Genomic DNA, 23,070 nt, shown 5'->3' on the forward strand with positions numbered 1-23,070 from the left:
GTCAGACCAAAATAGTGCAGAAACCTTTTCTAAAGTCCGAGCGACTTGTGCCAGATCAGTTCTAAACAGAACAGAAGTAGCGAGAAATTTTCCAATGGAGATACCTGTTCTGGGAATTCCTTTTACTATACAGACCAAAAAACAACCTGACAAAAGTTCTAACCTTACCTATCTGTATCCAAAACAAAAAATGGCTTCATGCTTATGACAAATTTTATATGCGATTTAATAGCTCAGAAATGTAATTATCATCCCAATTTGTTTTTACAGTTAGTTTCTAATATTTAAACAGGATAATTTTATTTCAGTAATGATTTTAAGGCATATTTTCAACAATCTGTCAATGTATTGTTTTTTTAGAGTGGGGATGATGAGGACTACAGGCGAATTTATGCAAAAAAGATTAAACCACGTCTGAAGTCAGATGAGACTCTGGAACCAGAGACTCAGACAAGGACCATCACAGTTACAAGGAAAGTAACCGCTTACACTGTTGATGTGACAGGAGCAAAAGACTCAAAAGAAATTGACATAAGCAGTCCTGAATATAAAATCAAGATTCCTCGTCATGAAGTAACTGAGATATCTAAAACCAGTGTGCAGACAGATGAGGGTAAAACGGTTATCCGAATTCCTGGTATTGATGTGTCCAGTAAAAATCAGGCAGGAAGAGAATACCTGCCAAGTGACTCTGTGAACGTACACAGTACCACTATGAGGTACCATGAACATGGCAAAGGACAGTTTGAGTTTGCTGAAGGCTACAGTGATGCTGCTGGAAGTGTCCAAACTGGCAGCACTTCCTCCTTAAGCATCAATTTGCCTGGTGTAAATGTTTCCGCTCCAAAATTCCAAAGCTATGAAAAGAAATTTGAGATGAGGACATCTAGATTTGAAACCGAGCATGATGATAGGTTTAAAGGCCTCAATGTTGCTGGAAGTTCCTCTGTAGACATTGGCCTAACAAACCCTAACATTGCTAGGGTGCCCAAACAGGATACCACATCAATAACCTCTAAACTTGACTCCCAGTCATCTGGTGTGAAGATCAGGGGTCCTCAATTTGACATTAAGAAAGCAGAAGGAATTAAAATGGAAGGTGCAGCCCTTAGTGAAATACCAGCAAAAATTACAACTAAAGAAACCCACTCTTCAACTATAACTGGAGATATTAAGACACATGAAAAAAATCGACTCCCTTTGGACACCAGTTGTGGGTCAGTGAATATAGGACTTCCATCGTTTCAGATGCCAAAGTCTGGTTCCTTGGAAACAAAGCTTGACAGAACATATACTCAGACAACCTTGATGCAAGATGGGAATGTCCATGAAAAACCACCATTGAACTTCATTCCACCATCAGTTGAAGGAGAAGCCACTACTGCAAAAATAGACCTGAATGTGCCCAGTCTGGATGTGAAAGGAACAGATGTTAACTTAGACAGTTCTGTGGGAAAGATACACATACCATCATTTAAAATGCCAAAGTTTGGTGTCCTGGGAACAAATGAAGGGATATCAGAAACTGGTATTGAATCTTCTGGAAAATCTGTTTACACATACACAACAGAGGGTAAGACTAGTGTTAAAACACCTGGTATCGATGGATTTAAGCTAGAAAAAGATTTCCAAGGTTCTGCAGTTGGTATCACAAATTCACAAGTTGCATCTACCAACATAAATATTAAAGGTCCTCATTTAGGTTTGCAGGAAACTGTGAACTTGCCAAATGAGTCCTTGGAGTTTAAAGGTGCCTTGTCAGACACTGTTTTGAAAGGTTCAGAGGTAAATATAACAATGCCCAAATTTAAAATGCCAAAATTTGGAATTGCAGAATCCAATTTGCAAGGTCCTGGTGTAGATGTGAACTTTGCCAAACAAAACATTGACCTATCCGGTACAGACATTGATATGAATATTGGTAACCTAGGCGGTGATTTAAAAGGCCCTAGTCTGAAAATAGAATCAATAAAGTCCAACTTGCCAAAAGTGTCAGTGCCAGATATTGGTGCTAATATCAAAGGTCCTAAAATAGGAGGCATTGAGGGGTCAGAAGGGAAACTAAAAGGTCCTAAATTTGAAAAACCCCAAGCCGATATAAATTTACCAAAAGTGTCAATGCCAGATGTTGATCTCCGTTTTAAACATTCAAAAGCGGAGGGAGATTTAAAAGATGCCAGAGTAGATGTCAAAGGTCCAAATATCGAGCTTCAGGGTCCAGGTATAGGTGTTGATGGTAAAATGGGAGGTTCCAAGTTTGGGGTGTCTTCAGTGCAACTTTCAAACATGTCTGTGCCAGAAATCGAGGATCCAGAAGGGAAATTGAAAGGTCCAAAGTTTGAAATGCCTTCATTGGATATTGGTTTACCAAAAGTATCTGTGGCTGATGCTGATCTGCATGTCAAAGGTCCAAAGTTGGAGGGAGATTGGAAAGTTTCCAAAGGTCTAAAAGTTGACCTTGAGGCTCCAGATGTAGATATTGATGGAAAAGTAAAAGGTCCCAAGTTCAAGTTACCTTCAATGCCAAAAATGTCAACGCCTGATATTGACTTTAATATGAAAGGTCCTAAAATAGAAGGAGATTGGAAAGGTCCCAAAGCTAACATTAAAGCCCCAGAACTAGACATTGAAGCTCCACGAGTAGAATTAGAAGCACCAGATGTAAATCTGAAAGGCCCAGAAGGCAAACTGAAAATGCCCAAATTTAAAATGCCCAAATTTGGTGTCTCTGGTCCAACAGTTGAGGGTCCAGATATTGATGCTAGCCTTCCTAAAGGAGGTATCGATATATCTGGTCCAAGTATGGATATTCAGGCTCCCAATGTAGACCTTGAGGGACCAGAGAGCAAATTAAAGAGCCCGAAATTTAAAATGCCCTCAATGAATATAGGCTTGCCAAAGGTATCAATGCCTGATGCTGATCTGAGTCTGAAAGGTCCTAAAATAGAAGGAGATTTAAAAGGTCCCAAAGTTGACATCACATGCCCAAAAGTTGACCTTGAGGCTCCAGATGTAGATATTGATGGAAAAGTAAAAGGTCCCAAGTTCAAGTTACCTTCAATGCCAAAAATGTCAACGCCTGATATTGACTTTAATATGAAAGGTCCTAAAATAGAAGGAGATTGGAAAGGTCCCAAAGCTAACATTACAGCCCCAGAACTAGACATTGAAGCTCCACGAGTAGAATTAGAAGCACCAGATGTAAATCTGAAAGGCCCAGAAGGCAAACTAAAAATGCCCAAATTTAAAATGCCCAAATTTGGTGTCTCTGGTCCAACAGTTGAGGGTCCAGATATTGATGCTAGCCTTCCTAAAGGAGGTATCGATATATCTGGTCCAAGTATGGATATTCAGGCTCCCAATTTAGACCTTGAGGGACCAGAGAGCAAATTAAAGAGCCCGAAATTTAAAATGCCCTCAATGAATATAGGCTTGCCAAAGGTATCAATGCCTGATGCTGATCTGAGTCTGAAAGGTCCTAAAATAGAAGGAGATTTAAAAGGTCCCAAAGTTGACGTCAAAGGCCCAAAAGTTGACCTTGAGGCTCCAGATATAGATATTGATGGAAAAGTAAAAGGTCCCAAGTTCAAGTTACCTTCAATGCCAAAAATGTCAACGCCTGATATTGACTTTAGTATGAAAGGTCCTAAAATAGAAGGAGATTGGAAAGGTCCCAAAGCTAACATTACAGCCCCAGAACTAGACATTGAAGCTCCACGAGTAGAATTAGAAGCACCAGATGTAAATCTGAAAGGTCCAGAAGGCAAACTAAAAATGCCCAAATTTAAAATGCCCAAATTTGGTGTCTCTGGTCCAACAGTTGAGGGTCCAGATATTGATGCTAGCCTTCCTAAAGGAAGTATCGATATATCTGGTCCAAGTATGGATATTCAGGCTCCCAATGTAGACCTTGAGGGACCAGAGGGCAAATTTAGGAGCCCGAAATTTAAAATGCCCTCAATGAATATAGGCTTGCCAAAGGTATCAATGCCTGATGCCGATCTCAGTCTGAAAGGTCCTAAAATAGAAGGAGATTTAAAAGGTCCCAAAGTTGACATCACATGCCCAAAAGTTGACCTTGAGGCTCCAGATGTAGATATTGATGGAAAAGTAAAAGGTCCCAAGTTCAAGTTACCTTCAATGCCAAAAATGTCAATGCCTGACATTGACTTTAATATGAAAGGTCCTAAAATAGAAGGAGATTTAAAAGGTCCCAAAATGGACATCAAAGGCCCAAAAGTTGACCTTGAAGCTCCAGATGTAGATATTGATGGAAAAGTAAAAGGTCCCAAGTTCAAGTTACCTTCAATGCCAAAAATGTCAACGCCTGATATTGACTTTAATATGAAAGGTCCTAAAATAGAAGGAGATTGGAAAGGTCCCAAAGCTAACATTAAAGCCCCAGAACTAGACATTGAAGCTCCACGAGTAGAATTAGAAGCACCAGATGTAAATCTGAAAGGCCCAGAAGGCAAACTGAAAATGCCCAAATTTAAAATGCCCAAATTTGGTGTCTCTGGTCCAACAGTTGAGGGTCCAGATATTGATGCTAGCCTTCCTAAAGGAAGTATCGATATATCTGGTCCAAGTATGGATATTCAGGCTCCAGATGTAGACCTTGAGGGACCAGAGGGCAAATTAAAGAGCCCAAAATTTAAAATGCCCTCAATGAATATAGGCTTGCCAAAGGTATCATTGCCTGATGCTGATCTGAGTCTGAAAGGTCCTAAAATAGAAGGAGATTTAAAAGGTCCCAAAGTTGACATCACATGCCCAAAAGTTGACCTTGAGGCTCCAGATGTAGATATTGATGGAAAAGTAAAAGGTCACAAGTTCAAGTTACCTTCAATGCCAAAAATGTCAATGCCTGATATTGACTTTAATATGAAAGGTCCTAAAATAGAAGGAGATTTAAAAGGTCCCAAAGTTGACGTCAAAGGCCCAAAAGTTGACCTTGAGGCTCCAGATGTAGATATTGATGGAAAAGTAAAAGGTCCCAAGTTCAAGTTACCTTCAATGCCAAAAATGTCAACGCCTGATATTGACTTTAATATGAAAGGTCCTAAAATAGAAGGAGATTGGAAAGGTCCCAAAGCTAACATTAAAGCCCCAGAACTAGACATTGAAGCTCCACGAGTAGAATTAGAAGCACCAGATGTAAATCTGAAAGGCCCAGAAGGCAAACTGAAAATGCCCAAATTTAAAATGCCCAAATTTGGTGTCTCTGGTCCAACAGTTGAGGGTCCAGATATTGATGCTAGCCTTCCTAAAGGAAGTATCGATATATCTGGTCCAAGTATGGATATTCAGGCTCCCGATGTAGACCTTGAGGGACCAGAGGGCAAATTAAAGAGCCCGAAATTTAAAATGCCCTCAATGAATATAGGCTTACCAAAGGTATCAATGCCTGATGCTGATCTGAGTCTGAAAGGTCCTAAAATAGAAGGAGATTTAAAAGGTCCCAAAGTTGACATCACATGCCCAAAAGTTGACCTTGAGGCTCCAGATGTAGATATTGATGGAAAAGTAAAAGGTCCCAAGTTCAAGTTACCTTCAATGCCAAAAATGTCAATGCCTGATATTGACTTTAATATGAAAGGTCCTAAAATAGAAGGAGATTTAAAAGGTCCCAAAGTTGACGTCAAAGGCCCAAAAGTTGACCTCGAGGCTCCAGATGTAGATATTGATGGTAAAGTTAAAGGTTCCAAGTTCAAGTTACCTTCAATGCCAAAAATGTCAATGCCTGATTTTGACTTAAATTTGAAAGGTCCTAAAATAGAAGGAGATTTGAAAGGTCCAGAAGGTAACATCAAAGGCCCAAAAGTTGACCTTGAAGCTCCAGATGTAGATATTGATGGTAAAGTAAAAGGATCCACTTTTAAGCTACCTTCATGGCATATGCCAGAAATGTCAATGCCCGACATTGACCTTAATTTGAAAGGTCCTAAGATAGGAGGTTTCAAAGGCCCTAAAGCTGACATTAAAGCCCCAGAACTAGACATTGAAGCTCCACGAGTAGAATTAGAAGCACCAGATGTAAATCTGAAAGGCCCAGAAGGCAAACTGAAAATGCCCAAATTTAAAATGCCCAAATTTGGTGTCTCTGGTCCAACAGTTGAGGGTCCAGATATTGATGCTAGCCTTCCTAAAGGAAGTATCGATATATCTGGTCCAAGTATGGATATTCAGGCTCCCGATGTAGACCTTGAGGGACCAGAGGGCAAATTAAAGAGCCCGAAATTTAAAATGCCCTCAATGAATATTGGTCTACCAAAAGTGTCAATGCCTGGTGCTGATCTAAATCTGAAAGGTCCAAAGTTAGAAGGAGATTTGAAAGGTCCTGAAGTAAACATCAAAGGCCCAGAAGTTGACCTTGAGGCTCCAGATGTAGATATTGATGGTAAAGTTAAAGGTTCCAAGTTCAAGTTACCTTCAATGCCAAAAATGTCAATGCCTGATATTGACTTTAATATGAAAGGTCCTAAAATAGAAGGAGATTTAAAAGGTCCCAAAGTTGACGTCAAAGGCCCAAAAGTTGACCTTGAGGCTCCAGATGTAGATATTGATGGTAAAGTTAAAGGTTCCAAGTTCAAGTTACCTTCAATGCCAAAAATGTCAATGCCTGATATTGACTTTAATATGAAAGGTCCTAAAATAGAAGGAGATTTGAAAGGCCCTCAAGTAGGCATTAAAGCCCCAGAGCTTGATGTTGAAGCTCCAGGAGTAGAATTAGAAGCACCAGATATCAATCTGAAAGGCCCGGAAGGAAAATTTAAAATGCCCAAATTTAAAATGCCTACATTTGGTGTTTCTGGTCCAAAAATGGAAGGTCCAGACATTGATGCCAGTCTTCCCAAAGGAAGTATTGATATATCAGGTCCAAATGTAGATATTCAGGCTCCTGATGTAGACATTGAGGGACCAGAGGGCAAATTGAAAGGCCACAAATTCAAAATGCCCTCAATGAATATTGGTTTACCAAAGGTAACAATGCCTGATTTTGATCTAAATCTGAAAGGTCCAAAGTTGGAAGGAGATTTGAAAGGTCCCGAAGTTAAAATCAAAGGCCCAGAAGTTGACCTTGAGGCTCCAGATGTAGATATTGATGGTAAAGTTAAAGGTTCCAAGTTCAAGTTACCTTCAATGCCAAAAATGTCAATGCCTGATATTGACTTTAATTTGAAAGGTCCTAAAATAGAAGGAGATTTAAAAGGTCCCAAAGTTGACGTCAAAGGCCCAAAAGTTGACCTTGAGGCTCCAGATGTAGATATTGATGGTAAAGTTAAAGGTTCCAAGTTCAAGTTACCTTCAATGCCAAAAATGTCAATGCCTGATATTGACTTTAATATGAAAGGTCCTAAAATAGAAGGAGATTTGAAAGGCCCTCAAGTAGGCATTAAAGCCCCAGAGCTTGATGTTGAAGCTCCAGGAGTAGAATTAGAAGCACCAGATATCAATCTGAAAGGCCCGGAAGGAAAATTTAAAATGCCCAAATTTAAAATGCCTACATTTGGTGTTTCTGGTCCAAAAATGGAAGGTCCAGACATTGATGCCAGTCTTCCCAAAGGAAGTATTGATATATCAGGTCCAAATGTAGATATTCAGGCTCCTGATGTAGACATTGAGGGACCAGAGGGCAAATTGAAAGGCCACAAATTCAAAATGCCCTCAATGAATATTGGTTTACCAAAGGTAACAATGCCTGATTTTGATCTAAATCTGAAAGGTCCAAAGTTAGAAGGAGATTTGAAAGGTCCCGAAGTTAAAATCAAAGGCCCAGAAGTTGACCTTGAGGCTCCAGATGTAGATATTGATGGTAAAGTTAAAGGTTCCAAGTTCAAGTTACCTTCAATGCCAAAAATGTCAATGCCTGATTTTGACTTAAATTTGAAAGGTCCTAAAATAGAAGGAGATTTAAAAGGTCCTGAAGGTAACATCAAAGGCCCAGAAGTTGACCTTGAGGCTCCAGATGTAGATATTGATGGTAAAGTAAAAGGATCCACGTTTAAGCTACCTTCATGGCATATGCCAGAAATGTCAATGCCCGACATTGACCTTAATTTGAAAGGTCCTAAGATAGGAGGTTTCAAAGGCCCTAAAGCTGACATAAAGGCCCCAGAGCTAAATGTTGAGGCTCCAGGAGTGGAATTAGAAGCACCAGATGTCAATCTGACAGGTCCAGAAGGAAAATTTAAAATGCCCAAATTTAAAATGCCTAAATTTGGGGGTTCTGGTCCAAAAATCGAAGGTCCAGACATTGATGCCAGTCTTCCCAAAGGAAGTATCGAAATATCAGGTCCAAATGTGGATGTTCAGGCTCCTGATGTAGACATTGAGGGACCAGAGGGCAAATTGAAAGGCCACAAATTCAAAATGCCCTCAATGAATATTGGTTTACCAAAGGTAACAATGCCTGATTTTGATCTCAATCTGAAAGGTCCAAAGTTAGAAGGAGATTTGAAAGGCCCCGAAGTTAAAATCAAAGGCCCAGAAGTTGACCTTGAGGCTCCAGATGTAGATATTGATGGTAAAGTTAAAGGTTCCAAGTTCAAGTTACCTTCAATGCCAAAAATGTCAATGCCTGATATTGACTTTAATATGAAAGGTCCTAAAATAGAAGGAGATTTAAAAGGTCCCAAAGTTGACGTCAAAGGCCCAAAAGTTGACCTTGAGGCTCCAGATGTAGATATTGATGGTAAAGTTAAAGGTTCCAAGTTCAAGTTACCTTCAATGCCAAAAATGTCAATGCCTGATATTGACTTTAATATGAAAGGTCCTAAAATAGAAGGAGATTTGAAAGGCCCTCAAGTAGGCATTAAAGCCCCAGAGCTTGATGTTGAAGCTCCAGGAGTAGAATTAGAAGCACCAGATATCAATCTGAAAGGCCCGGAAGGAAAATTTAAAATGCCCAAATTTAAAATGCCTACATTTGGTGTTTCTGGTCCAAAAATGGAAGGTCCAGACATTGATGCCAGTCTTCCCAAAGGAAGTATTGATATATCAGGTCCAAATGTAGATATTCAGGCTCCTGATGTAGACATTGAGGGGCCAGAGGGCAAATTGAAAGGCCACAAATTCAAAATGCCCTCAATGAATATTGGTTTACCAAAGGTAACAATGCCTGATTTTGATCTAAATCTGAAAGGTCCAAAGTTAGAAGGAGATTTGAAAGGTCCCGAAGTTAAAATCAAAGGCCCAGAAGTTGACCTTGAGGCTCCAGATGTAGATATTGATGGTAAAGTTAAAGGTTCCAAGTTCAAGTTACCTTCAATGCCAAAAATGTCAATGCCTGATTTTGACTTAAATTTGAAAGGTCCTAAAATAGAAGGAGATTTAAAAGGTCCTGAAGGTAACATCAAAGGCCCAGAAGTTGACCTTGAGGCTCCAGATGTAGATATTGATGGTAAAGTAAAAGGATCCACGTTTAAGCTACCTTCATGGCATATGCCAGAAATGTCAATGCCCGACATTGACCTTAATTTGAAAGGTCCTAAGATAGGAGGTTTCAAAGGCCCTAAAGCTGACATAAAGGCCCCAGAGCTAAATGTTGAGGCTCCAGGAGTGGAATTAGAAGCACCAGATGTCAATCTGACAGGTCCAGAAGGAAAATTTAAAATGCCCAAATTTAAAATGCCTAAATTTGGGGGTTCTGGTCCAAAAATCGAAGGTCCAGACATTGATGCCAGTCTTCCCAAAGGAAGTATCGAAATATCAGGTCCAAATGTGGATGTTCAGGCTCCTGATGTAGACATTGAGGGACCAGAGGGCAAATTGAAAGGCCACAAATTCAAAATGCCCTCAATGAATATTGGTTTACCAAAGGTAACAATGCCTGATTTTGATCTCAATCTGAAAGGTCCAAAGTTAGAAGGAGATTTGAAAGGCCCTGAAGTTAAAATCAAAGGCCCAGAAGTTGACCTTGAGGCTCCAGATGTAGATATTGATGGTAAAGTTAAAGGTTCCAAGTTCAAGTTACCTTCAATGCCAAAAATGTCAATGCCTGATATTGACTTTAATATGAAAGGTCCTAAAATAGAAGGAGATTTGAAAGGCCCTCAAGTAGGCATTAAAGCCCCAGAGCTAAATGTTGAGGCTCCAGGAGTGGAATTAGAAGCACCAGATGTCAATCTGACAGGTCCGGAAGGAAAATTTAAAATGCCCAAATTTAAAATGCCTAAATTTGGGGGTTCTGGTCCAAAAATCGAAGGTCCAGACATTGATGCCAGTCTTCCCAAAGGAAGTATTGAAATATCAGGTCCAAATGTGGATGTTCAGGCTCCTGATGTAGACATTGAGGGACCAGAGGGCAAATTGAAAGGCCACAAATTTAAAATGCCCTCAATGAATGTTGGTTTACCAAAGGTAACAATGCCTGATTTTGATCTAAATCTGAAAGGTCCAAAGTTAGAAGGAGATTTGAAAGGTCCCGAAGTTAAAATCAAAGGCCCAGAAGTTGACCTTGAGGCTCCAGATGTAGATATTGATGGTAAAGTTAAAGGTTCCAAGTTCAAGTTACCTTCAATGCCAAAAATGTCAATGCCTGATATTGACTTTAATATGAAAGGTCCTAAAATAGAAGGAGATTTGAAAGGCCCTCAAGTAGGCATTAAAGCCCCAGAGCTTGATGTTGAAGCTCCAGGAGTAGAATTAGAAGCACCAGATATCAATCTGAAAGGCCCAGAAGGAAAATTTAAAATGCCCAAATTTAAAATGCCTACATTTGGTGTTTCTGGTCCAAAAATGGAAGGTCCAGACATTGATGCCAGTCTTCCCAAAGGAAGTATTGATATATCAGGTCCAAATGTAGATATTCAGGCTCCTGATGTAGACATTGAGGGACCGGAGGGCAAATTGAAAGGCCACAAATTCAAAATGCCCTCAATGAATATTGGTTTACCAAAGGTAACAATGCCTGATTTTGATCTAAATCTGAAAGGTTCAAAGTTAGAAGGAGATTTGAAAGGTCCCGAAGTAAACATCAAAGGCCCAGAAGTTGACCTTGAGGCTCCAGATGTAGATATTGATGGTAAAGTTAAAGGTTCCAAGTTCAAGTTACCTTCAATGCCAAAAATGTCAATGCCTGATATTGACTTTAATATGAAAGGTCCTAAAATAGAAGGAGATTTGAAAGGCCCTCAAGTAGGCATTAAAGCCCCAGAGCTTGATGTTGAAGCTCCAGGAATAGAATTAGAAGCACCAGATATCAATCTGAAAGGCCCGGAAGGAAAATTTAAAATGCCCAAATTTAAAATGCCCAAATTTGGTGTTTCTGGTCCAAAAGTGGAGGGTCCAGATATTGATGTTAGCCTTCCCAAAGGAAGTATTGATATATCTGGTCCAGATGTAGATTTTAAGGCCCCTGATGTAGACATTGAAGGACCAGAGGGCAAATTAAAAGGTACAAAATTTAAAATGCCCTCAATGAATATTGGTCTACCAAAAGTATCAATGCCTGGTGCTGATCTAAATCTGAAAGGACCAAAGTTAGAAGGAGATTTGAAAGATCCCGAATTAAACATCAAAGGCCCAAAAGTTGACCTTGAGGCTCCAGATGTAGATATTGATGGTAAAGTTAAAGGTTCCAAGTTCAAGTTACCTTCAATGCCAAAAATGTCAATGCCTGATTTTGACTTAAATTTGAAAGGTCCTAAAATTGAAGGTGATTTGAAAGGTCCCGAAGGTAACATCAAAGTCCCAGAAGTTGACCTTGAAACTCCAGATGTAGATATTGATGGTAAAGTAAAAGGATCCAAGTTTAGGCTACCTTCATTGCATATGCCAGAAATGTCGATGCCTGATATTGACCTTAATTTGAAAGGTCCTAAGATAGGAGGATTCAAAGGCCCTAAAGCTGACCTAAAGGCCCCAGAGCTAAATGTTGAGGCTCCAGGAGTGGAATTAGAAGCACCAGATGTCAATCTGACAGGTCCAGAAGGAAAATTTAAAATGCCCAAATTTAAAATGCCTAAATTTGGGGGTTCTGGTCCAAAAATCGAAGGTCCAGACATTGATGCCAGTCTTCCCAAAGGAAGTATCGAAATATCAGGTCCAAATGTGGATGTTAAGGCTCCTGATGTAGACATTGATCTAAATCTGAAAGGTCCCAAATTGGATAGGGATGGAAAAGGTCCTAAAGTTGACATCAAAGGCCCAAAAGTTGACCTTGAGGCCCCAGATATAGATGTGGATGGTAAACTAAAAGGTCCCAGATTTAAAATGCCTACAGTACATTTTCCAAAAATGCCTGATGTTGATCTTAGCCTGAAGGGCCCTAAAGTTGAAGGAGATTTGAAAGGCTCCAAAGCTAATGTGAAAATTCCAGAGCTCAATGTTGAAACTCCTGATATTGATTTAGAAGTTCCTGATGTAAATCTCAAAGGCCCAGAAGGAAAAACTAAAATGCCCAAGTTTAAAATGCCAAAGTTTGGTATTTCCAGACCAAAAGTTGAAGGTCCTAATATAGATGTCGATCTAAATGTAAAAGGGCCTAAATGGAAAGGAGGGGTAGATGTTGATCTCCCAAAGGTAGAAACAGAATTGAAAGGTCCTAATATTGAACTGAAAGGACCAGAGCTGGATGTTGACACAGGACTTGATGTGGAGGGCCCAGAGGGAAAACTGAAAATGCCTAAATTCAAAATTCCAAAGTTTGGGTTTTCAGGACCCAATGTTGAAGGCTCTGAGGTGGATATTAACCTTCCAAAAGCAAACCTTAATCTCTCTGGCCCAGATGTGGACATTGAGGGACCTGAAGGTAAACTGAAAGATTCTAAATTTAAGATGCCATCAATGAACATTAATTTCCCTAATGTAACTATGCCTGATATTGATCTGAGTATGAAAGGCCCAAAATTAGGAGATATCAAAGGTCCTAAAGTTGACATTAAAAAACCTGAGGTGGATCTTGAAATTTCTAATGTAGATGTTGACGGAAAAGTTAAGGGACCGAAATTCAAAATGCCATCAGTAAATCTCTCTAATGTGTCTATGCCCAATATTGATTTGAATTTAAAAGCACCAAACTTGAAAGGAGGGGCTGATGTTTCTCTCCCCAAAGTGGAAGGCAAGTTAGAGGGCCAGAGCATTGATGCTGATCTTGATGTCTCAGGGCCAGGATTAGATATTGAGGGGCCTGAAGGTAAAGTTAAAGGTCCCAAATTTAAGATGCCCTCAATGAATTTTAATCTGCCCAAGGTATCTATGCCAGATTTTGATTTAAATATGAAAGGTCCCAAAGTAGAAGGAGATGTGAAAGGGCCTAATGTTGATGTTAAGGCACCTGAGGTGGACATTAAGGCTCCTGATTTGGACCTTGATGGAAAAGTAAAGGGTCCAAAATTCAAGATGCAATCAGTAAATCTTCCAAGTGTATCTCTACCTGACTTTGATTTGAATGTCAAAGGTCCTAACTGGAAAGGAGATGCAGATGTTTCTTTACCCAAGATAGAAGGAGAAATTAAGACACCTAATGTTGAACTAAAGGGCCCAAAACTTGATTTAGAGACATCAGATATTGATATAGAGTACCCTGAAGGTAAAATGAAAATGCCTAAATTTAAAATGCCAAAGTTTGGGTTTTCAGGGCCCAATATTGAAGGAGTGGAAGCCGATATAAAAACACCTGAAGTGGATATTGAGGGTCCTGAGGGCAAGGTTAAAGGCCCCAAATTTAAGATGCCCTCTTTGGATATTAATATGCCCAAAATTTCAATGCCTGATGTTGATCTTAATTTAAAAGGTCCAAAGCTTAAGGCAGGAGACCTATCCATGCCAAATGCAGAAGGAAGCATCAAGGGCCCAGAAATTAAGCTTCCACAAGCAGATGTTGACCTTTCTGGACCAAAGGTAGACATTAAAGCTGGATTAGATGCTGAACTTCCAGGAGGGAAAGTAAAAGGTCAGAAAATTAAGATGCCATCACTGAATATGAATTTGCCACATGTATCTATGCCTGATATAGATCTTGGTTTAAAAGCCCCCAAACTAAAAGGGAGCGTGGACATACCTGAGGGAAATCTGGAGGCTGATATAAAGGCTCCAAAAGCTGATATTAAAGGTCCTGATTTTGATGTACACAGCCCATCTCTATCTGCAGAACTACCTGAAGGCAAAGTTAAAGGTCCCAAATTTAAAATGCCATCATGGGGATTTTCAAAGCCAAGTGTATCTATGCCAGATCTAGATATTAATGTGAAAGGTGGTAAGGTTAAAGGTGACATTGATGCATCAAAGGGTGGTAGTCTTAAAGGCCCAGAGTTAGGCATAGGTTTGCCAGAAGCAGACATTGACATGCCAGAAACAAAAACTAAAAAATACAAATTTAGGCTGCCCAAATTTAATTTCTCAGGTCCCAAGGTACACACACCCAGTGCTGAAGTAAAAGCTCCAAAAGCAGATATTGAAGTCAGTGGTCCTGATGTAGAAATGCCAGATCTGGAGGTAAAAGGTAAAAGTCATAAATTCAAAATGCCGTCATTAAACATAACAAGCCCCAAAGTGTCGATGCCAGATGTTGAATTAAATGTGAAAGGACCAAAATTAAAAGGAGATGTGGATGTGTCTGTTCCAAAGATTGAAGGTGAATTACATGGCCCCAAGCTTGATATTAAAACACCTGACATAGACCTGGAGACACCAGATGTTTCTTTAGATGGTCCAGAAGGAAAAGGAAAGCTTAAAATGCCCAAATTTAGTATGCCTAAATTTGGATTTTCTGGCCCCAAACCAGATGCTCCAGATATTGATCTAAAATTTCAAAAACCCGAAGTTAAAATACCTACTGCAGATGTAAATATTGAAACTCCAGATATGGATATTGAAGGACCAGAAGGAAAACTTAAGGGTTCCAAAATGAAGATGCCTTCTATGAATATCAACCTACCAAAGATGTCTTTGCCAGATGTTGATGTAAATCTTAAAGGTCCTAAGCTTGAAGGAAACTTAAAAGATCCCAACTTAGACCTAAAACACCCAGAAGTTAATGTAGATATTGATGGTAAAATAAAAGGTCCCAAGTTTAATCTACCTTCAGTGCATATGCCAGAAATGTCAATGCCTGACTTTGACCTTAAATTGAAAGGTCCTAAGATGGGAGGAGATCTGAAAGGCCCCAAAGTTGAGGCCCCAGAGTTAGATATTGAAGCCCCAGATGTTAATCTAAAAGGCCCAGAAGGAAAACTTAAAATGCCCAAATTTAAAATGCCCAAATTTGGCATTTCTGGCCCAAAAGGGGAAGGCCTAGATATTGATGCTAGCCTTCCAAAAGGAAGTATTGATGTATCAGGTCCAAATGTAGATATTCAGGCTCCTGATGTAGACATTGAGGGACCAGAGGGCAAATTAAAGGGCCCCAAATTTGAATTACCTTCAATAAATTTCAATCTACCAAAGGTCACAAAGCCTGATTTCGATCTGAATTTGAAAGGTCCTAAAATAGAAGGAGATTTAAAAGGTCACAAAGTTGACATCAAAGGCCCAAAACTTGACCTTGAGGCTCCAGATGTAGATATTGATGGAAACGTAAAAGGTCCCAAGTTCAAGTTACCTTCAATGCCAAAAATGTCAATGCCTGATTTTGACCTAAACTTTAAAGGTCCTAAAATAGAAGGAGATTTGAAAGGTCCCGATGGTAACATCAAATGCCCAGAAGTTGACCTTGAGGCTCCTGATGTAGATATTGATGGAAACGTAAAAGGTCCCAAGTTCAAGTTACCTTCAATGCCAAAAATGTCAATGCCTGATTTTGACCTAAATTTTAAAGGTCCTAAAATAGAAGGAGATTTGAAAGGTCCCAAAGTTGAGGCCCCAGAGTTAGATATTGAAGCCCCGGATTTCAATCTAAAAGGCCCAGAAGGAAAAGTTAAAATGCCCAAATTTAAAATGCCCAAATTTGGCTTTTCTGGCCCAAAAGGGGAAGGCTTAGATATTGATGCTAGCCTTCCAAAAGGAAGTATTGATGTATCAGGCCCAAATGTAGATATTCAGGCTCCTGATATAGACATTGAGGGACCAGAGGGCAAATTGAAGGGGCCCAAATTTGAATTACCCTCAATAAATATCAATCTACCAAAGGTCACAAAGCCTGATTTCGATCTGAATTTGAAAGGTCCCAAATTGGAAGGAGATTTAAAAGGTCACAAAGTTGACATCAAAGGCCCAAAACTTGACCTTGAGGCTCCAGATGTAGATATTGATGGAAACGTAAAAGGTCCCAAGTTCAAGTTACCTTCAATGCCAAAAATGTCAATGCCTGATTTTGACCTAAATTTGAAAGGTCCTAAAATAGGAGATTTGAAAGGTCACAAAGTGGACATCAACTGCCCAGAAGTTGACCTTGAGGCTCCTGATGTAGATATTGATGGAAACATAAAAGGTCCCAAGTTCAAGTTACCTTCAATGCCAAAAATGTCAATGCCTGATTTTGACCTAAACTTTAAAGGTCCTAAAATAGAAGGAGATTTGAAAGGTCCCGATGGTAACATCAAATACCCAGAAGTTGACCTTGAGGCTCCTGATGTAGATATTGATGGAAAAGTAAAAGGTCCCAAGTTCAAGTTACCTTCAATGCCAAAAATGTCAATGCCTGATATTGATCTGAATTTGAAAGGTCCTAAAGTTGACATAAAGGCCCCACAGTTAGATACTGAAACTCCAGGAGTGGAATTTGAAGCCCCAGATGTAAATTTAAAAGGCCCAGAAGGAAAACTTAAAATGCCCACATTTAAAATGCCAAAATTTGGCATTTCTGGTCCAAAAGTTGAAGGCCCGGGATTTGATGCTAGCTTGCCTAAAGGAAGTATTGATATATCTGGCCCAAATGTAGATATTCAGACTCCTGATTTAAATATAGAGGGACCAGAAGGCAAATTTAAAGGTCCTAAATTTGAGATGCCAGAATTATCAATGCCAAATATTGACCTTCATTTGAAAGGTCCTAAAATGGGAGATTTTAAAGGTCCTAAAGTTGACATAAAGGCCCGAGATCTAGATGTTGAGGTTCCAGGAATGGAAATAGATGCCCCTGATGTCAATCTGAAAGGCCCAGAAGGCAAATTAAAAATGCCCAAATTTAAAATGCCTACATTTGGTGTTTCTGGTCCAAAAATTGAAGGTCCAGATATTGATGCCAGTTTACCCAAAGGAAATTTTGATATATCAGGTCCCAGTGTAGATATTCAGGCTCCTGATGTTGACATTGAGGGACCAGAGGGCAAATTAAAAGGCCCCAAATTTAAAATGCCCTCAATGAATATTGGTCTACCAAAAGTGTCAATGCCTGGTGCTGATCTAAATCTGAAAGGTCCAAAGTTAGAAGGAGATTTGAAAGGTCCTGAAGTAAACATCAAAGGCCCAAAAGTTGACCTTGAGGCTCCAGATGTAGATATTGATGGTAAAGTTAAAGGTTCCAAGTTCAAGTTACCTTCAATGCCAAAAATGTCAATGCCTGATTTTGACTTAAATTTGAAAGGTCCTAAAATAGAAGGAGATTTGAAAGGTCCCAAAGTAAACATCAAAGGCCCAGAAGTTGACCTTGAGGCTCCAGATGTAGATATTGATGGTAAAGTTAAAGGTTCCAAGTTCAAGTTACCTTCAATGCCAAAAATGTCAATGCCTGATTTTGACTTAAATTTGAAAGGTCCTAAAATAGAAGGAGATTTGAAAGGTCCCGAAGGTAACATCAAAGGCCCAGAAGTTGACCTTGAAGCTCCAGATGTAGATATTGATGGAAAAGTAAAAGGTCACAAGTTCAAGTTACCTTCAATGCCAAAAATGTCAATGCCTGATTTTGACTTAAATTTGAAAGGTCCTAAAATAGAAGGGGATTTGAAAGGTCCCAAAGGTAACATCAAAGGCCCAGAAGTTGACCTTGAAGCTCCAGATGTAGATATTGATGGTAAAGTAACAGGACCCAAGTTTAAGCTACCTTCATTACATATGCCAGAAATGTCAATGCCCGATATTGACCTTAATTTGAAAGGTCCTAAGATAGGAGGTTTCAAAGGCCCTAAAGCTGACATAAACTCACCAGATCTAGATGTTGAGATTCCAGGAGTGGAAGTAGATGCCCCAGATGTCAATCTGAAAGGCCCCGAAGGAAAATTTAAAATGCCCAAATTTAAAATGCCTACATTTGGTTTTTCTGGTCCAAAAATGGAAGGTCCAGACATTGATGCCAGTCTTCCCAAAGGAAGTATTGATATATCAGGTCCAAATGTAAACATTGAAGATCCTGAGGGTAGGCTAAAAGGCTTTAAAGTTAGCATGCCATCAACCGATGTCCATTTACCAAAAGTGTCAATGCCAGATATAAATGTGAAAACCCCCAAAATTAAAGGAGAGGCAGATCTTTCCACTTCAAAATTGGAAGGGGATTTGGGTTTGAAGGCTCCACACTTCAAAGGAGACATCCGTGCCCCCAAATTAGAAGGTAAACTTGAAGGCCCAGGAATTGACTTATCAACAGGTGGTGTTAGCTTGGAATCTCCAGACCTCACAGTAAAAACTCCCACCTTAGATATTGAAGGCCCTGAAGGTAATTTAAAACTACCCAAGGTAAAGAAACCAAAGTTTGGCTTTGGCATTAAGTCACCTAAAGCAGATATGAAATCACCTTCTGTAGATGTTAATGCTCCTGATGTAGAATTTGATTCTGAAGTGCCTGAGTTAGGCGTTGGGAGCAAAGGAAAAAAGGGGAAATTTAAAATGCCCAAAATTCATATGAGTGGTCCAAAAATAAAAGGCAAAAAAGGGGGTTTTGATGTAAGTGCACCTGAAGTAGACAGTGACATAAATCTTAATGCTCCAGATGCAGACTTAAATATTGCAGGTGGGGATGCAGCAATTTCCACAAATCTTGGTATAAAAGCACCTAAAACAAGAAAGCCACTCTTTGGCAAAATTCATTTCCCTGATGTTGAGTTTGACCTCAAATCTCCAAAGCTAAAAGGAGAAACTTCACTGCAGAGCCCTAGTGCAGAGCTAAAGACTCCGGATTTAGACATCAGTGGTGGATTTAAGACACCTGAAGCTGAATTAACATCTTCTAGGGTTAGTATTGAAGGCCCTGATGTAAAGGTCAAGAAGCCAAAATTCAAACTTCCTAATTTTAGTATGTCAGGTCCAAAAGTTGAAGCAACAGCTCCTGATATTGGTGTTTCACTTCCTAAGGTAGAAACTGATCTGTCTGGCCCCAAAATTGCCACAGATATAAAAGTGCCTAGTGTAGATGTGACCCATGGTACAATTAATATTAGCAGTGAAGTACCTGCTCTTGCAGCTGAGACATCTGTACCAGGGATAGATGTTAATTTGAAAGGACCAAAAATCAAAAGTGATTCAGGAAGTATGCAGTTTCAAGCTCCTAAACTAGGAATCCCAGGGTCAGGAGGGAAAATTAAATTGCCAACAGTTGATATATCTTCCCCAAAGGCCTCTGATTCAGAGTTTGATATTAATTTAAAAGGACCAAAGATTGAAAGTGATGTGGACATTTTTGGTGGAGTGAAGCCAAGCATACATACTGCGTTGCCATCTATTGGTACAAAAAGTTTAGATACTCACATTACAGTACCTTCTTTAGATCTATCTGGTTCACACCTGCAAGGGCCTAAGTTACCGAAAGGGGACATTTCTCTCTCTGGGCCAGATGTTGGTCTTGCTAATGTTTCTGGCAAAATTGAAAATGCAGACTTGAGTATAAAAGGGCCTTCTTTTCAGTCATCAGCTGCAGTTAAAGGTTCAGCTCCAGGCATCAACATTTCTCTGAAAGATTCCAAGATAAAGGAAGGCATTTCAATAGGACAAAGTATAAATATGACAGGAGATATGCAGGGGTCAGAAGGTTTTGAAGTAGGGTCAAAAATGAAAGGTGGGATGACTGGACCCAAAGTAAAAGGAAGTTTGGATGTTCAAGGGATAGGTGGAAATCTAGAAAGTTCTGACGTTAAAATTACTTTCCCACGACTTTTAATGCCCAAATTTACATCATCTGGACCAGATTTGGCAGGAAGAGAGGTGGGAGTTGATGTAGACTTTCCTTCTGCAGATGTGCTGGTGAAGAAGTCTGGTGAGACTGGCTTAGAAATTGATGAAAGTGAGATTAAAATAAAGAAATCCAAGATAAAAATGCCAAAACTGAACTTCAAGTCTAAAGCAAAAGAAGATGCTAGCCTTTCGAATGTCTCAGTTTCTGGTTTAAAAGGGGACCTCAAAAGTCCAAAAGCTAGTTTAGGGTCAGCTGAAGGTGGTCTGGTATCCACAAACTTAGACATGGAAAAGGCTCCAAAATATGAGTTTTCTCTGTTTACAAGCAAAAAGACAAGACAGAGATCATCTTCCTTCAGTGAAGAGAAAGATGAATCGACACACTCCTCACCAAGTGGTACATTAGAGGCTGGCAGTTCATTATCTGCTGAGGGGGGCAAAAAGAAGGGAAAGCAATCAAAAATAAAATTTGGCACTTTTGGCGGCTTGGGGTCCAAGTCAAAGGGTTCTTATGAGGTCACATTAAGTGACGATGAAAACGTCCAAGGAAGCGGTGCATCGCTTTCCTCCCGAAAGTCCAGAGTCTCTTCTTCCTCGAGCAATGACAGTGCAACTAAGGCAGGTGTCCACCTGCCAAAGCTAGAACTGACAGTTGCCAAAAAGAAAGAATGAATCTTCCCCATCCCCAAAACTCAGCATGTATATAATTATATATATCAGTGTGTTTGTACATACATTTTGCAGCCTTTATATAGTGCTAACCTTCCTGAGTGAAGAATAGAGATATAAAAGAAAGGTGAAAAATTTTAAATCAACAAATCTTCAGCTGTTTATTAAATTCCTTGCACATTTTAACCCTCTCACCACCTCATATACTTCACTTGGAAGCCAGATGCTGGTCATGAGAGGTTTACTGATCTATTTTCATATAACAATTTGTACATGGAAATCTATTTTTCCATCTATTTTTTTAACTTGCTTTTACAGTCTATATTTTCTTTCCCAGGGCTTTACAGATAGTTGCAACCTGTTATATTAAAGACACTGTAAAGTGCATTGAACTAATTATATGACTGAAATTCATCACCCTCTTTCTAAGACATAATAGCAAATTTCATTAAATATTTTAATGCAACAGTACCCTGCTTAATTCAGCTATCAGTTCGTAATATCTTCATTTGTTTTCTAGTACACGGTTTGCATGATGCTCATTTTTTATGGTTGTTATGGCCAGAAGTGGTGAGCATTATGACAGCAACAAGGACACTTTGTATGCAAATATTAGCTGTACTAAACTGATTTGTAATGAACAAAGTAACTCTGGAAAATGGTATGCTATACAAATAAATCTATTTTACCGCTAAATAAGAATAGTTTGTGTATGTTTTTCCTAGTAACTTTTCCAGCTTGCGAATCGTATTACTTCGACTGTTCAGTCTGATAACTGTATACATATAAATGCTGATACTGTTGCTTTAAAATCAGAGCTATAAGTGTGTGTGTATATATATATATATATATATATATATATATATATATATATATATATATATAGTGTGAATTTTTTTTATTTAAGTAGTACACTGAAATGCTCCCTACACCCCTTTTTTTTCTTTTTAAGATGTGATTTCAGCTCTGTTTTCAATGGTTCAATGCTGTTTTTTTTTAAATATTTTAAAATTGTATTATATTACTTTTATTCTGTAACTGTCATCCCTAAAATGCCGCTTTTTTTTTTTTTTTTTGTATTGTATTGTTTTGTTTTGGACATAAACAAGATTTGCTTCTATTTCTAGTTAAAAAAATAAAGATTGAAATAAAACAGTTTAACATCATAAATTTGTAAGCACTTCCTGAATTAGAAATGTGCTACGGTGGATTGTTCAAAACCAAATAAAGCTTCTAACATTTATAAAAATGATGCCTCCTTATGTTTTGTCATTTAGCTACTTTGTTCATTGTCATTCATGTATAGTGTTTTCTCCTAAACATTCCACTAGATCAGTTGTAACTATCACTATCGCTGTTTACTCCCTGGTAAAATGTAAACTTTATTACTGAAATCATCCTTGCTCTCTTTGTACTTTGTAGGATAATTTAAACAACAAGAAACCCCCTAATGGTGGACTTTTAAGGCACATAAGAAAAATAAAAGTATTTTAATACAAATATGGTTTATTGAGTTTGAACGTTAAAAACACAACAATGGTATAGCATATACTATTAGGAATGTATGTCAGACATTTGGCATCAATGTACATACAATATTAAAATGTACTCTTGCACCCGACGCATTTCGGAGTATACCTCCTTCCTCAAGGGTGGGTGTGAGCTAGAGACATTTCTATTCTAGAAAAATATATTGAGAAAAACAAGTATAAGCATTGTAACACATATATAGGTATAACAATTCCCAACAATTGTTAACATTGTATGTACATTGATGCCAAATGTCTGACATACATTCCATATAGTATATGCTATACCATTGTTGTGTTTTTAATGTTCAAACTCAATAAACCATATTTGTATTAAAATACTTTTATTTTTCTTATGTGCCTTAAAAGTCCACCATTAGGGGGTTTCTTGTTGTTTAGCTTCAATACTGGATGTGGCACAAAAAATACAGTAAGCGGCCGTTCTACAATATATTCTCTTGTAGGATAATTTTGTAAAGTGCATTCATCTAAGAATAAATGATGACAGCAAAGATATCCTGACCGGACGTCATATGATGTGCCCAGGATAACACAGCTGGTGCGCACCCGCGGGGGCGTGCAACGCGGCGATCGGAGGTGCTGTGTCAGTCTGACACACAGCAACTCTGATCGTGGTATGAAGCCTCTGACAGAGGCTTCTTACCATGTGATCAGCTGTGACCAATCACAGCTGATCATCGTGTGAACCAGGAAGTGCCAGTAAATGGCTTTCCTCGGTTCATGCTGACAGGGAGAGCCAATCGGTGGCTCTCCCTGTCAGAGGGGGGATCTGTGCTGATAATCAGCACAACCCCCATCAAAAGGTGCTCATCAGTTGCCAATCAGTGCCTAACACCTGCCAGCCTGTCCCCATAATAAACACCTGTCA

General features: G+C 39.1%; 1 protein-coding gene across 1 annotated transcript in view; it reads left to right on the top strand.

Moving 5' to 3' along the window:
* The window catches only part of AHNAK (AHNAK nucleoprotein), an 82,632-nt gene extending 60,731 nt beyond the window's left edge, over nt 1-21,901 (top strand). Inside the window, exon 5 of the mRNA XM_073605310.1 lies at nt 361-21,901. Coding sequence (XP_073461411.1) covers nt 361-20,655 — 20,295 coding nt within the window. The 3' untranslated portion in view covers nt 20,656-21,901. The remainder of the gene's footprint in view (nt 1-360) is intronic.
* Nucleotides 21,902-23,070: the final 1,169 nt, after the last annotated feature.

The sequence above is a fragment of the Aquarana catesbeiana genome, linkage group LG11 (genome assembly GCF_042186555.1).
Source record: "Aquarana catesbeiana isolate 2022-GZ linkage group LG11, ASM4218655v1, whole genome shotgun sequence".
NCBI lineage: Eukaryota > Metazoa > Chordata > Amphibia > Anura > Ranidae > Aquarana > Aquarana catesbeiana.